General features: G+C 44.1%; 2 protein-coding genes across 2 annotated transcripts; both read right to left on the bottom strand.

The window, feature by feature from the left end:
* Positions 1–5,923: 5,923 nt before the first annotated feature.
* LOC145059935 (uncharacterized) lies at positions 5,924–6,730 on the bottom strand. The gene has a single exon (XM_079007695.1). The coding sequence runs from the start codon at positions 6,728–6,730 to the stop codon at positions 5,924–5,926; it is 807 nt and encodes a 268-aa protein (XP_078863821.1).
* Positions 6,731–7,998: 1,268 nt separating this feature from the next.
* On the bottom strand, positions 7,999–9,831 carry LOC145059936 (uncharacterized). The gene has a single exon (XM_079007696.1). The coding sequence runs from the start codon at positions 9,829–9,831 to the stop codon at positions 7,999–8,001; it is 1,833 nt and encodes a 610-aa protein (XP_078863822.1).
* Between the last annotated feature and the right edge of the window lie 4,571 nt (positions 9,832–14,402).

Raw genomic sequence — 14,402 nt, forward strand, 5'->3', positions numbered from 1 at the left:
GATGCTATAAACTTTTGTGGTGAAGCAACTGCTTACAAAATCAAACTTTGAATGGTATAAGAAATCTCTTTTTATCATGCTGTTTGAACTAGAATATGAGACATTTTTTCCAAGTGATCTTATCTTTTGTGTCTCTCATCTTTATTTTTCAGCTCTGTTTTATAATTGCAACTGGGAGTGTTTCTTGTAGAGACCATTTTGATTTATCCAATGACAACATTCAGATTAAAGAGCATAAATCACGTGTGATATTGTTGTCTGGAGTAATAGAAGTAAGTTTCAATATCTTTCATATGGAATCTTCCAATTTGTTTCATTTCCCTATCAGCCTGAAAGATAATTAACCTTGTACATATCCCAATACTAGATTGTGAAGAAGCATTAAAAGTCCTATTTGTAAAATCAGAATTTTACCAGTTTTCCTAATTCAAAATTTCTATTTAAGAAAACCAAATATTGATGTCTGTGAGGATCAATTCGATAATTTACACTTTATCTTCTAGGCCTTTGAGTTTCAGTAATACAAGCCCTAGAGTGCGACTAGCTCCTGTAAGAATACAATCTGGAAATTACCAAGGTACAGAAGATGAAAAAAATACAGATTAACAGGGGAGAACGGAAGTAGAACAGGGGACAAATTACTTTATGGGAAAATTGCTTTTTTGGTAAGCCTTATTAATAAAAACGAGAACGTGATGCCTTTCCTTTTGTTCCATGTTTGATGAGTTAGAAGAAATAAACTTGTAGGTATGGTATACACAAAATGTAGTAAATTGTATTTAATCTAACAAAAATTCTAGTCCACATGTAAAAGATAAAAGTAAAATGTAATTAAGTTTTCATTATCATGTCAAAAATAGTAATAAATAAATACATCTGATTTGATTGTTATGAAGAGTTTTCTGAAAGGACCATCGGTTTGGTCTTTTGCGGCTTCAGTGAGAGCAAGGAAGTGTTTAAAACCAGTGGTGGCAGCACCTCTACCCAGCACTGCTGCTCTTGTTTTTATAAGTATTAAATCCTATATGAGTATAACGTGGAAAAAGAGAGATCTAGGAAGATCAAGCAAGCCAATAATAGTAGAAGTGCCATAAAATCCAAAAGAGTAAAAACAGTACTGTAGTATAAGACCATTGGTGGATTGTGGTCATCTTATAGTATAGCATTCCTTGTCATTGTCTATTTTATCTAAAGATTAGTTTACTGTATTAATTCACAATGATCAATTCTTCTTTGCTAAATTCATATTTTACCCTTGTTAATATACAATGATTAATTAAAATAAGCCATACTAGATAACGTATAATGGAATCCAATGGCTAAATTTTATGATTAATTAAAATAAGCCATTAATTTTTATGTTAGAATTTGTATGCACTACTCATCATTGCTGAACCATAAGAACAAGCACCACCTTGCTGACTCATCACTGTCACCGCCACTGGAGGAGAAGGAGCTACTGCTGTGGCGGGGACCACGTGGACTGCTGACATGGCGATTGGGATCCCATACCCACGTTTGCTGAAATCTTCAAATATTATTTGTTGTTCTGATTTTTTAGCCCCTGTAATACAATTTCTTTTTTACTACATGACATGGACTTCACGATTGTTGGTCTGATTTTTTTAGTGTTGTATTACTATTTGCTGTTAGTGTTGTATTACTATTTGCTGAGGATATTTTTGTCATTTTCTTTTATTTTGTTTTTAACTGTTACTACTATTGCAGGTGGTCACTAGGTGCAATAATGTATGAGATGCTTGTTGGATAACCTCCATTTTATTCAGATGATCCAATAACTGCATGTAAGAAGGTATAACAAGCTGCAACTGATTATTATTTTTATTTGTTTCCTGTTCCAAATATTATGAACATAAATTTTGTATATTTTGTTGTATATTTATTATTTTATTACAAAATTTTGCCAACAACAGATGACTATTCAACAAGCTTAGGAGCTGCTACAACAGTTTCTAGGATTGTGATTGGTGTCATGGCTATTGCACAATATTTTTCTTCTGTTTATTTCAGTGCTTGGTCAAACAGATCATATTTCAGACCATTGATCTTTAGCAGCATTGTTCTTTTCATGGGTAATGTCATGTATGAAATGGCTTATGACATGAACCCCATTATAGTGCTTTAGCAGCATTATTTTGACTTTTGACCTCAAAAGTCAAAACTCACACCTTATTTTGATAATGACAATCTTTGGTTTTTATATAATTTACAGGCTTGGTTCAGCTAGAGCTGTGAACAGAAGGTATATCCGTGATTGTGTGCCTTTAAAGATCCGAATTCAGGCTTCTGCTAATTTTGTTAGTGTAAGTGCCAACTTCTGACTTATTAAGAATTATCTTTTAGGTACAACACTCTATGGTAGATGCTTTATGTATGTTGGACACTATTTCAGTTTGATTTACTTATGTAGTATCACATGCAGGTTTCCTATGGCATTCACCACCACAATGTTGGCACGGGGTATGCTTGAAATTGTTGGGTTCACAAAAAAAATCTAGGAAATGCGAAAACAACTATCTATTGGGTGACTGGTTATCTTTCGAGTTATTAATACATAGGTATATATTAATATATTATCAGATACAAATTGTTCATTATATCCAAATTATTAATACATAGGTATATATTAATATATTATGAGATACAAGAAGTGAAAAAGAAACATTTACATACTATATATATTATTAGATTAAGGGGTTGCTTTTTTTTTACTTAATGGGCTTAATGGGTTAAGAACTTAATCTTGATTTATTCTACATAGAATGATTTGATGGGTTAAGCCAAAAATTCAGGCTTAATGTATTAAAACACTAATTCTATGCCTGTTTTCCCTTCTTTTTTCTTTCCTCCCAACTCTTCTTTGGAAAGGGTAAAATGATCATTTCATTTCATTAATTAGATTGTTTATTTAATCTAGAATAGAAACAGACTCCCAACTCTTCTTTGGAAAGGGTATAATGTTTAAATAAAAAGTCAAAAAGTTGATAATTATGATAATCACACTTATTATTTCAATTTTACCAAAAGGGAATCATGGTAACATTTGTTTGCCCTGGGCCAATAGAGACATCAAATGCACCTGCTACAAGCACAACATCCAAGCAGGTTAGTTTCATATCATGTTCCATCACCTGCTGCTAAAATAATGCATGATATTTGTAATAAAGGGAAAAACTCCAACAAACTATGCCCATTGTTTCATATTAGGTCCTTATGGGTTGGCAATATCAGGTTTATTGGTAACAAGTTTAACACTCGAGTCCATACGATCAGATGTTAATATATGGTAACAAGTTTAACATATGTGTCTTTGTTATACATACAGATTAGGAAGGTAGATCCAACTTTGGACATGGAGGCTGATGAAGGATACAATTACACACATATCATAATTTGTGCAATTTATTTTATTTTTTTACTATGAAATTTTATTTTATATTATGCAATGGATTGTATTTTTTGTATATGGTATTTTATTTCTATTATGAGAGATTAAATGCAAATTTAATTTAAAAATATTAAATATAGAAATATATATTTTTTTTCTATTATGAGACATGAAATGCAAATTTAATTTTAAAATAAGTAAATCTATAAATATTTAAAAAAAAATTAAAATTACGATACGCAAAAATGTGTGTCGTCTTCACTTATGACATGGCCTTTCTTGACAGGGGCTTCCTTGATACGCATTGCATGTCATAAACACGTGCGTCGTAATGTTACGACATGCAAATGCGTGTCGTCTTCCTTTATGACAGAGCCTTCCTTGATACGCATTGCGTGTCATAACCGCGCGTCGTAAATGCGCGTCATAAATGCGCGCCGTCTCTCTTTATGACAGGGCCTTCCTTGACGCGCATTTGTGCGTCATCTGAGCGTTTTACGACGCGCAATGAGCGTCGGAAAAGGCTATGTTTCTAGTAGTGATACCATCCCTAAACGTTTTCCCCACAGCCAGGGTGTCGCCGACTACCTGAAGAGTGTGCAGGTCTTTGCTGAGGATTACTCTGAGGCGCTTCTTTCTAGGGTAGGGATGAGCCCGTCCTGGAGGTGACGTGGCAAGATGGATGTGTTTTTCTCCGTAGTTGATGGTAAGTGTTGCATCCTTCTCTTCCCCTTTTTGTCCCCTTATTACTCCCGTGTTACTTATTTTTCCGTTCTGCTTGCCCTAGGTGCTGAGTCCTCTCGGTCTATGGATGAGGTGTTGCGCAAACGTTAATGGGGCACGTTGGAGTTTCACGAGGTGGATCTGGTCGATCGGCTCCCTCCGCCCCGCCGAATGGATCAGCTTGCCCTAACCATTGTGCCTCCTGTTCCTCCTGCAAGTTCATCGGCGCCCGAGGAGAACCCGCTACATGCTCGCCCCATTTCTGCTGTTATGCCCCTGGGTGGTGTCTCTTCTTCTTCCATGGAGGACAGTGAAGATAGGAAAGAGGGAATCATTGCAGATGTCGGGCGGATGCAGGCGAAACGAAAAGTTGTGCAAGCCATGGGCGAGCCAGTGACTGGAGCGCCCACCACTGCCAAGAGAGTGCATACTTAACGCAGCTTCTCTCGCCTACTGAGTTCTATGAATTCCGCCCCAACTAGTGTGGTAGTTATCCCTGATGACGACACACAACAGTCCGAAGGGATCAATAGGGCGACTGAACAACCCGTTATTTCACACTTTTCTTCTATTCCTTCTCCCATTGTTCCTTTTGTTCCTTCCAAGCTTTCCCCGCTCACGGGTTTTGGTGTCCCTGGGCAAGCTGCAGCCCCCAAGGATAGTGGTTTTGGAGATGGTGCTTCTGAGTCGGTTGTTTTTGTCCCACCATGGGATCTTCGCAACGATTCCCGACTTTTTGTGTGTGCCAATGCTTTGGAATTTTCGCGCCACGCCTTTCCTCCCGCTGCAGTTGGAGATATGGAAGCCATGGGCAGCCCTGCCCTTGCTCAGAATATGGCCTATGTTGCCGTGTAGGCTATGTTTTATCTTATTGCAGGTTCTCGACGCATCCATACCTTTGGTGAAATGGAGACCGCGCATGCTGCCTGTGGGTCGCGTGTGGCAAGTCTGGAGCGTCAGCTTAGTGAGCTTGGCGGTGATCTTCGCTTGTTTGAGAAAAAGTGCGAATTACTAGTGTCTGAGAAGAGCGTTCTTGATGAGGCCAGGGCCGTGCTGGAGGCTAAGGTTGACTCCCTCACACAGATGAATGAGGGTTTAATGATTCAGGCGGAGAGTCTGGAACGTGATGTTGCTGACCGTGACAGGCTTGTATCATCGCTACAGTCGGATGTAGATGCTTCTCGTCGAGACTTAGATTGGCTGGTTCGTGTTGGTGTGGTTCGCATTGTTGACAAGTTGATCGAGCATCCCGATTTTACCAATGACATAAGCCTCATTCGCCATGCCGCGTTTGTGGCTGGGGTTGAGTCTATTCAGAAGACTTCCGCTGGTGGTGGGGGTGGTGAGGTAGTTGTTGGTGCTTCCTTGGGTGGTCCTTCGGTTAGTGTGAACGATGCTCTTCTGTCTTTTGCTAGTATGGACCATGCCTCTCTGTTGGTTTAGGGGAGTTGGGAATTGGGGGTCTTCGGGAACTATGTTCTTTGTGCTTGTTCGTGGTGTGGTTCTGTACGACCACAACACCGTCGGTAGCTCCTCCGCCCAATTCCCTTTTGTTTTTCCTAACCTCTTCTTGATTATGTTCACAATGGTTCGATTGGATACCTCCGTCTGCCCGTTCGCTTGCGGGTGTGCTACTGATGTGAAGCGTTGGCTTATCCCTTTGGTGGCGCACCATTCTCTGAACGGGTTCTCCTCAAACTGCATGCCATTGTCGCTGACAAGAACTTTGGGTGTCCCAAATCTTGTCATGATATTCCACCATACAAATTTTATCATGTGCTTCCCCGATATTCATGCCAGTGGTTCCGCTTCAATCCACTTTGTGAAGTAGTCCACGGCCACCACCATATACTTTAGCCTTCCTGGTGCTTCTGGGAATAGACCCACTATATCTATGCCCCATTGGTAGAAAGGCCACGGGCTGGATATGTTATGTAGCGGCACCGGGGGATTTGCTTGAACTGGGGCATAAGACTGACACTCCCCACATTTCCTGGTCGTTTCTATCGCATCTTGTTGTATCGTTGGCCAATATACCCCCATTCGCAACACCTTACCCGTCAAGGCCCGTGCCCCCTCATGTGCACCTGCCTGGCCTGAGTGTGCCTCTTGTAGCAATTCTCTCCCTTTGACTTGGTCCACACACTTCAGCCATGGCGTCGTGAACCCTTTTTTGTATAATTCTCCGTTAACCATTGCATATGAAGGCGCTTTTATACGTATCTTCCTAGCTTCGCCATGATCCTCTGGCAATATTTCCCTCTGCAAGTATTCCCTGAACGGTGTCAACCACGTGGGTCCGGCTGGGGCTAGAACGTTCACTTGCTTCTCGTCTATACTTCTGTCGTAGAGTACTTCTACCAGGACCTTCTTTGACAAATGGTCGAAGCATGTAGATGCCAACTTACTCAGAGCATCTGCCCTCTTGTTTTCACTCCCGTGTATCTGCTTGATCGTAAACTGCCCGAACGATCCTATCAATTGCTTCACCATCTTTACATATTTTCCCATCCTCTGATCTCTCACTTCGAAACTCCCATTAACCTGGTTTGCCGCTAGCCTCGAGTCGGTTAGGGTCGTTACGGCTTTCGCCCCCATCCGCTTGGCTATGCGTAATCCGGCCAGCAACGTCTCGTATTCTGCTTCATTGTTTGAAGTGTGGAAATCGAAATGGAGGGCGTAGGTTACCTCTTCTCCTTCTGGGCTAGTTAAGATCAATCCCGCCCTTGAGCCTTCTCTACTGGACGCCCCGTCCGTATATAAGGTCCATGAATTATTTCCGGCTGGGGCCCCCTCAACTGCCCACACTTTTTCTTTGGATGGGTCCCTCCATCCAGAATTTCTAACAAGAAATCGGCTAACGCTTGCCCCTTGATACTTGTCCTTGGACGGTAGTTTATGTCGTGCTCTCCCAATTCAATCGCCCACTTTGCTAGCTGGCCCGATGTCTCCGGCTTGAGCAGTATCTGTTTGATGGGATAACTCGTGATCACCTCGATCTGGTGTGCTTGAAAGTATCGCCTTAGTCGCCGCGCCGCATAAATGAGTGCCAGGACCAGCCTCTCCAGCGTGGGATAGTTGAGTTCTGGTCCTTGCAGCGCTCTGCTAACGAAATATATCGGTCTCTGCTCCCCTTCTCTTTCTACAGTCAATGCTGCAGATATCGCTTCCCCTGATGTCGAGAGGTATACTTGCAGCGTCTCTCCAGGGACCGGACTAGCCAGCGTGGGTAATTCCTGTAGCGCTTCCTTGATTCTTTGAAGCGCTTTTTCTGCTTCATTCGTCCACTGGAAATTGCTCTTCTCAATGCAACCCTTCAATGTGTGAAATAACGGCATGGCTTTGTCAGCGGATTTTGAAATGAACCTGCTTAGAGTTGTGAGTTTTCCATTTAGACCCTGCACATCCTTGAGGGAGCTCGACGTTGGTGTCTCAATGAACTCCTCGACTTTGGACAGGTTGGGCTGGATACCTTGCTTGGTGACGTAGTACCGCAGGAACTGCCCTTCTTCCACCCCAAACGTACATTTGGCTGGATTCAGTTTCATCTTCACTTTCTCCAGGGTTTAGAAAGTTTCTTCAATATCCTGTAACATCTTGTCTTCATGTGGGCTCTTTATCACCATGTCGTCCACATATACCTCAATGTTTCTCCCGATCTGCTTAGCAAATATTGAGTCGACCAGGCGCTGATATGTGGCCCCTGCATTCTTTAGGCCGAAAGGCATCTTGGTGTAGCAAAAAGTGCCATGATCCGTGTAGAAGGCTGTTTTCTCCTCATCTTCTTTGCTCATCAAGATCTGGTGATACCCTTTGTATGCGTCTAGGAAGCACTTTAACTTAAATCCTTGTAACGACTCCACCTTCTAGTCAATTTCCGGAAGAGGGTAACAATCTTTAGGGCATGCCTTGTTTAAGTCGGAAAAATCGATGCACATACGCCACGACCCGTCTTGCTTGCGGACCATAACTGGGTTCGCAATCCACGTCGGGAATATTGCCTCCCGCACTATCCCGGCTTCTACCAACTTGGCCACTTCTGCATTAATTGCCCTATTATGGTCTCCTCCCTGGATTCTCCTTTTTTGCTTAACCTCCTTCGCGCCTGGTTTAATTACAAGCTTGTGATTGACGACCTTCCTTTCCACCCATATCATGTCTGTTGGGGCCCATGCGAACACATGTTTGTATCGTTTGAGTAAGTCGATCAGCGCTCTTCTTGTGCGGGCTGGGAGATCGTATCCATTGCCAACTGGATGATCGGGGTGTCTTTCATTGATTATTTCCTTGCCTTTCCCGGGGTTACGCTTGGGTCTCTTTGTCTCTTTGGTTATTTCTGCCGGTTTCATGACTGTGTAACATTGCAATTCTTTAGGTGGAGTGGCCAACACCGTAGTCGCGCCCATTGGGGTGTCAAGTTTCATGATCCCATGCATAGTTGATGGCACTGCCCCCAGCTTCAAGAGGGCTATTCTTCCCAGGATGATGTTGTGCTCTTCCGAGTGTCGGATGACCACAAAGTCTATCAAGGCGGTTTTCTTTCGCTGTTTTTCGTGGCTAGTAATGGTTAGGGGGAGGTGGATTGTGCCCAGCAGCCATAGGCTATGACCTGTGAATCCCACCAGCCTCCCCGTCGTGGGTCGTAAGTTATCCTTCCAGCGGTCTGGGAGGAGTCGGAAGCAATGCTCATAGATGAAGTCCGCCGAACTCCCGGTGTCGACATAGACCCTATGTATGGTTACGTCTCTGATGGAGGCTTGTATCACCAACGGGTCATCGCCCCTCCATCCTTCCGGTCGGGGGTCTTGCATGGAGAACGTGAGCGTGCGTGCCGAAGGTTTGGCGGTCTCCTCTCTCCCCCGTTCCTCTTCCCTGCTTCTCTTACTGCGTATCATGAATATTTCCTTGGGTTGGGTGCCTTCGCGGGGTGTACCTTTGGCGTATTCCGCATTGAACTTGGCGTGCAAGGTTCGTGCTACTTCTAGCAGATCTCCTTTGAGTTGCTTTTCTTCCATCTCTTTCTTTAGTACCGAACAGTTGGCCGTATCGTGTGTCTTACTCTTGTGATACTCATAGTATCGGCTCTTGGGTGACTTGGCCGGCTGCTGTTTCTCAGACACCGCATACACGTCTGGGCGGCGGCCGTGTCTATCGTCCTTGGTGAATGGTCGAAAGCGTGTCTGTGGTCTTCTTGCCTGGCCATAGTGCCTATTCCCCCCCCCCCCCAAATCGATGCGAGTCGGGTTGTGATATTTGGTTGCCATAGCATTTAGGTAAGCTTGCTTGGCTGCTTCGCCGTCTTCCTGCCTCAGATATAGTTCCACCCTTTCCTTCAATTCGGCCCGTGTTAGGGGTTTCTTTCCCATGAGTTTCTGTGACAAGGGACATGGCAGGAGTCCCCATGTGAAGGCGCCGGCTATGAATCCTTCGTCATGCCTTGGCACGTCCAGTGTAGCGTTTATGAACCTTGTGAAATATTCTCTTACAGTTTCCCCCTCTTTCTGCTTATAGCCTATGATTGAATCAGAATCTCCCTTGTACTTACGTAGCTGCACGAAGTTGGTGAGGAAGAGGTACTTGAGATGAGCAAAGTTTGAAATGCTGCCCGGTGGTAATGTCTTGAACCATGTACCTGCGTTATCGAGAGTCGTCGGGAAGTATGTACACCAGAACTTCTCATTAAGCTTCAACGACGTCATCGTCCATTCGTATGTGTCGATGTGGCTGTCCGGGTCGGTGGTTTCATTGTACGTTTTGAGTGTCGGGAGCTTTGCTGTGTTTGGTATTTCATAATCCAACAGCTCTTTGACAAACGGGGACGTTACACTACGGGAAAAACCATCTTGGCCTGGGACAATCGTCGGTCCCTGCTGATAATGATGGTTCATGCCATGCGGTGGCGGTGTAAGGTAGCCAGGACTTGGTCCGTAGAAAGGTATGGCTGGAAGGGTAGCTGGAAAGGGTGACTGGCGGAGAAAGGGTGTATAGGAGTAGCAGCGTTGATCGTTACCGGGTGTTGCAGGTTGCTGTTGGCGGGTATAGCTGGTCCGGTCCATGCACTGGCCATTGGGTAGATGGATGTTGGGTGCTTTATCATGGCTTGCGCCAGCGATGAAAACGCGGTCGTTGAACTCTGTCCACCCGTCAGCTGGAATGACGACGGTGTTGCAAACGATGGCGAAGTGTTGGAAACATGGTTCGACGGAAATGTTGCTGGGTGGAGCAGTTGTGCCTGTTGTGTCGGCGGTGCAAGGAATGGTGGCATATGAAGTTGTGTAGACGGAAATGGCCCCACCGCTGCCGTTCCTTGCTGGGAGAACGACGGTTGTGGAACATTTCCGAGAACCGTTGTAGAACTTTCTTCACCCAAAATGGACCTGTTGACCATTGTAGGCGGTGGTGTTTCACCCAACGTCGTCATGGGACGTATGGGACTGACCGGTCGTCCCTCACTGCTGTTGGACGCCATTGACGTTTACTTTTGTACTTTTTGTTTGTGTTCTTCGTCTCACAAACGGATGGCGCCAAATGATGCGACCTTGCTCCTGTTCTATCCACCTGGTGTTCTCCGGCGTTCAGTTATCACTGCAAGATCACAAAGAACAAAGGCCGTCAGCCGCTTTCCGAGAGGGGCTCCAGGAAGAATGCTCTGATGGTCAAGTTAGAGGGTGTTTAGGGTATGTGTATATTCTCCGGTAGGGATCCTGAGAACTTACCTCGTAGGTCTGAGAGTGTACCATTTTATACCTAGCTCCCTTGCCTGATCCGTACCAGACAAGATCGCTTTTTCAGGAGACATGATCAGGGGCGCTGATTGGAGAGTCGTGCGCCTTTAACTATAACGCCCGCAAATCCGGGCTAGTCAAAATAGAGGCAATATGGGTCGAAAACGACGTTTCGACAAAATATTATTTAGAATAAATAATCTTAACCAAGTTGTAGAGTATGTCACAAGGTTTCCGTACATATAAAGAACACCGAAATCCGAGTTATAACGAAGAAGTTATGACCCGTCGAAGTTTCGCGACGAAACCGGCACGGCACCGGGAAGCGTAAATCGTGAATTTACGATAGAGCGAGATTTAGCCTTAGTGATCTAAACGAAAGTCGTAGAATATGTTAAACTAAGAACATTGATAAAAAGAACGCCCAAATCTGACTTCTTATGAAGAAGTTATGATTTTTCGAAATTTCGGAATAGCAGTGTACAACCCGAAATTTGAATATTAGATCGAGTGATTTTTAGCCGACACGACCTAAACGAGAATCGAAGATCTCATTAAGAGTAGCGTAACGAGAAAAAGATGGGCGAAAACGGATGTCGGATGAAGAAGTTATGAGGATTTAACGGACCAATCATGTCCCGACCCGTTAATAATATAAAATTTAAAATAGAGTCAAAATTAGCCGACGGGGTCTAAATGAAAGTTGTAGAGTACGTTCCCACCTTCGCGTGGATATAAAGAACGTCAAAAACGGATATCGTATGCGAAAGATACGAATTTTTAAAGTTTGTAGTGAAACTTACGAAGCTAATGCATGAAATGATGATGTGGCCGAACTCCCAGCCGTCAGATGAAATCGCTTCGGATGGTGACACCTGGTGCGAGGGTTATGCCCAGCGTAGCGAAGAGACGCCTAGCGTCCGGAGTACGCCCCGCGTCCGAGGCCAAGTACGCCCCACGTACTTCGGTTCTTATCCGTCCGATGGAGTGCAAGACAGCTGGTCCGAGGCTGAATCTTATCCGAGGAGTACGCCCAGCGTACCCTCGGTACGCCCAACGTAATGACCGAGGCCTGACCCTATAAATTGATGTGCGAGGCTGCCATTGTTCTTCACTCCAAATCCACTTCTTTCTCTCACTAGTTTCTCTCTCTAGCTCATTTAAACCCCGCTAAACCCTAGAAAAACCCCTTAGCACCCTAGGGAAGCCCCGAGGCTCCTGGAGTCCCGAGAAAAAGGAGTCTTTCGGTTTCGAAATGCTGCTCCAATTAAGTTTCGGTTTTCGATAAAATTCGCTGTAAGTGTGCTACGCTTACGCAATTTTTAATATAGCTTTCAAATAATTATAGGAATGTTATTAGGTCCTTAAAATAATTATTTGGGCTATTATTATGAGTTATATCGAGTATTATTAACGCTTAATAATACCCGGACTAATTAATTTGTCGCGGTTATCGTTAAACTAAACCCTAGTGGTATCGATACTAGGTTTTATCGAAGGAATATCGTTTTGAGAGTATCGAAGCGCTGTCCGAGTGCTGAGTCACCACCGAATCAGGTGAGTGCATAGTCCCTTTCATCTTACACATAGATATGAAGTATTTTATATAAACTACATGCTATGTGTGCATATTATCTGAATACTTGCTGTCTATGTTGGATGAACGTTTTATACATGTTTTAAAGGATTTAAACTGTATACGTATTTTATATATACGAATATGATGGATAGATGAATGATGAGAGATAGAAGATGACGTGAGTATACATTGGCAGCTATAGACTTAGTACCTATGGGGCAAACACCGGTAGCTATGGACTTAGTACTTGTTAGACGTTAGTAGCTATGGATTTAGTACCTGTTAGAAATTGGTGGCTATGGACTTAGTACCTATTAGTTAGACGCTGGTAGCTATGGATTTAGTACGTGTAGGAATTGGTAGCTATGGACTTAGTACCTGTTGAACACTGGTAGCTATGGATTTAGTACCTGATGAGTAGGATATAGCAGCTATGGAATTAGTGCTTTACGAACAAACATCGGCAGCTATGGATTTAGTGCCAGTCCTATAACCCTGAAAGTAAGGGACTTCGGAATAAACGAATGCATGATAGATGACTCTTAGGTTAAATCCTTAAGAGTAAAGAAGATAACGGGGATGGGTAATTGGGTTAATTGTTAGATGATTGAACATAACAATTATATTATTGTGGGTTGAAAACCCTATGTACTCACCATGTTTCCCAACCTGACCCACTCAGTTTATTTATATCACAGGTGACGAGATGAAGTGACATTACACTGAGAGATTTAAAGAGATGTAGATCACTAGTGTAAATCATTGTAAGTTCTGTTTATGCTTATGCTTCGGTATTAACGATGACATCCCAAACGTTTTAAAATGAAATAAATATGTTTCTTCGAAAATGTTTTAATAACGTATTTATTGGTTTTTCTGGGAACAAATTCCGCAACATTTTTATGAAAAGAAGTACTCTGATTTTTACAAAGCATAAACAAAATCGGTCTTTTCTGGCCGTGATTTTGGGGATGTCACATTAACCGTTAGGGCGCTCTTATTGGCTCTGATGGTAATGGGGCGATCCTCCTACCTGCCTCCTGACCGTTTCTTTTGTCTTGGAGCTGGGAGCGTCTCTAGGCGGGCGCGAGCCTTTTGCCTGTGCGTTCCGCTCCCAAGGATACCGGCGGTCGCTAAGCCTGCTGGGCCGGGTCCGGTTGGCGTGCACGAGCCTTTCGTCTGTGCCTTCCACCCACGGGAGCCCCAGCAGACACTAAGCCTGCTGGGCTAGGCCCAGCTGGCGTGTCCGGCTCGTGCTTCTGTCGTTTTGCCGTAGGCACGTCATCAGAGGTAATGATGTCAAATCTTGAGGGCGAACACAATAGCCCCCAGCTCCAAGTCATGCGTCGGGTAATTCTCCTCGTGAGGCTTCAGCTGCCTCGACGCGTAGGCGATGACATGCCCTCTCTGCATCAATACCGCACCCAAACCTCAGATGGACGCATCGCAGTACACAACAAAATCCTCCATGCCCTCTGGTAGGGCTATGGTTGGCGCCTCGCACAATCTCTGTCTCAGTGTCTCGAACGCTGCCTGCTACTCAGGCCCCCATTGAAAGACCATGGCCTTCCTTGTTAGCATGGTCAACGGTACAACTATCTTGGAGAAATCCTGGATGAATCTCCGATAACAGCCTGCTAATCCCAGGAAACTCTGAATCTCAGATGGAGACTTCGGAACCTCCCATCTCATCACGACCTCCACCTTGGCCGGGTCTACCAAAATCCCATTTTGGTTGACAAGGTGCCCAAGAAACTGCACATCGCGCAACCAAAACTCACATTTGGAGAACTTGACATACAAGCTCTCCCTCCTCAAAGTCTCCAGCACCTCCCGCAGGTGCTCCTCGTGCTCCTCATGCGTCTTGGAATAAACCAAGATATCATCGATAAACACTATCACTGAACGGTCTAACATCGGTCTACACACGCGATTCATGAGGTCCATGAACTCGGCAGGAGCATTG

This window comes from Lactuca serriola, chromosome 6, assembly GCF_051521515.1.
Source record: "Lactuca serriola cultivar US96UC23 chromosome 6, Lser_US96UC23_V15, whole genome shotgun sequence".
Classification (NCBI taxonomy): domain Eukaryota; kingdom Viridiplantae; phylum Streptophyta; class Magnoliopsida; order Asterales; family Asteraceae; genus Lactuca; species Lactuca serriola.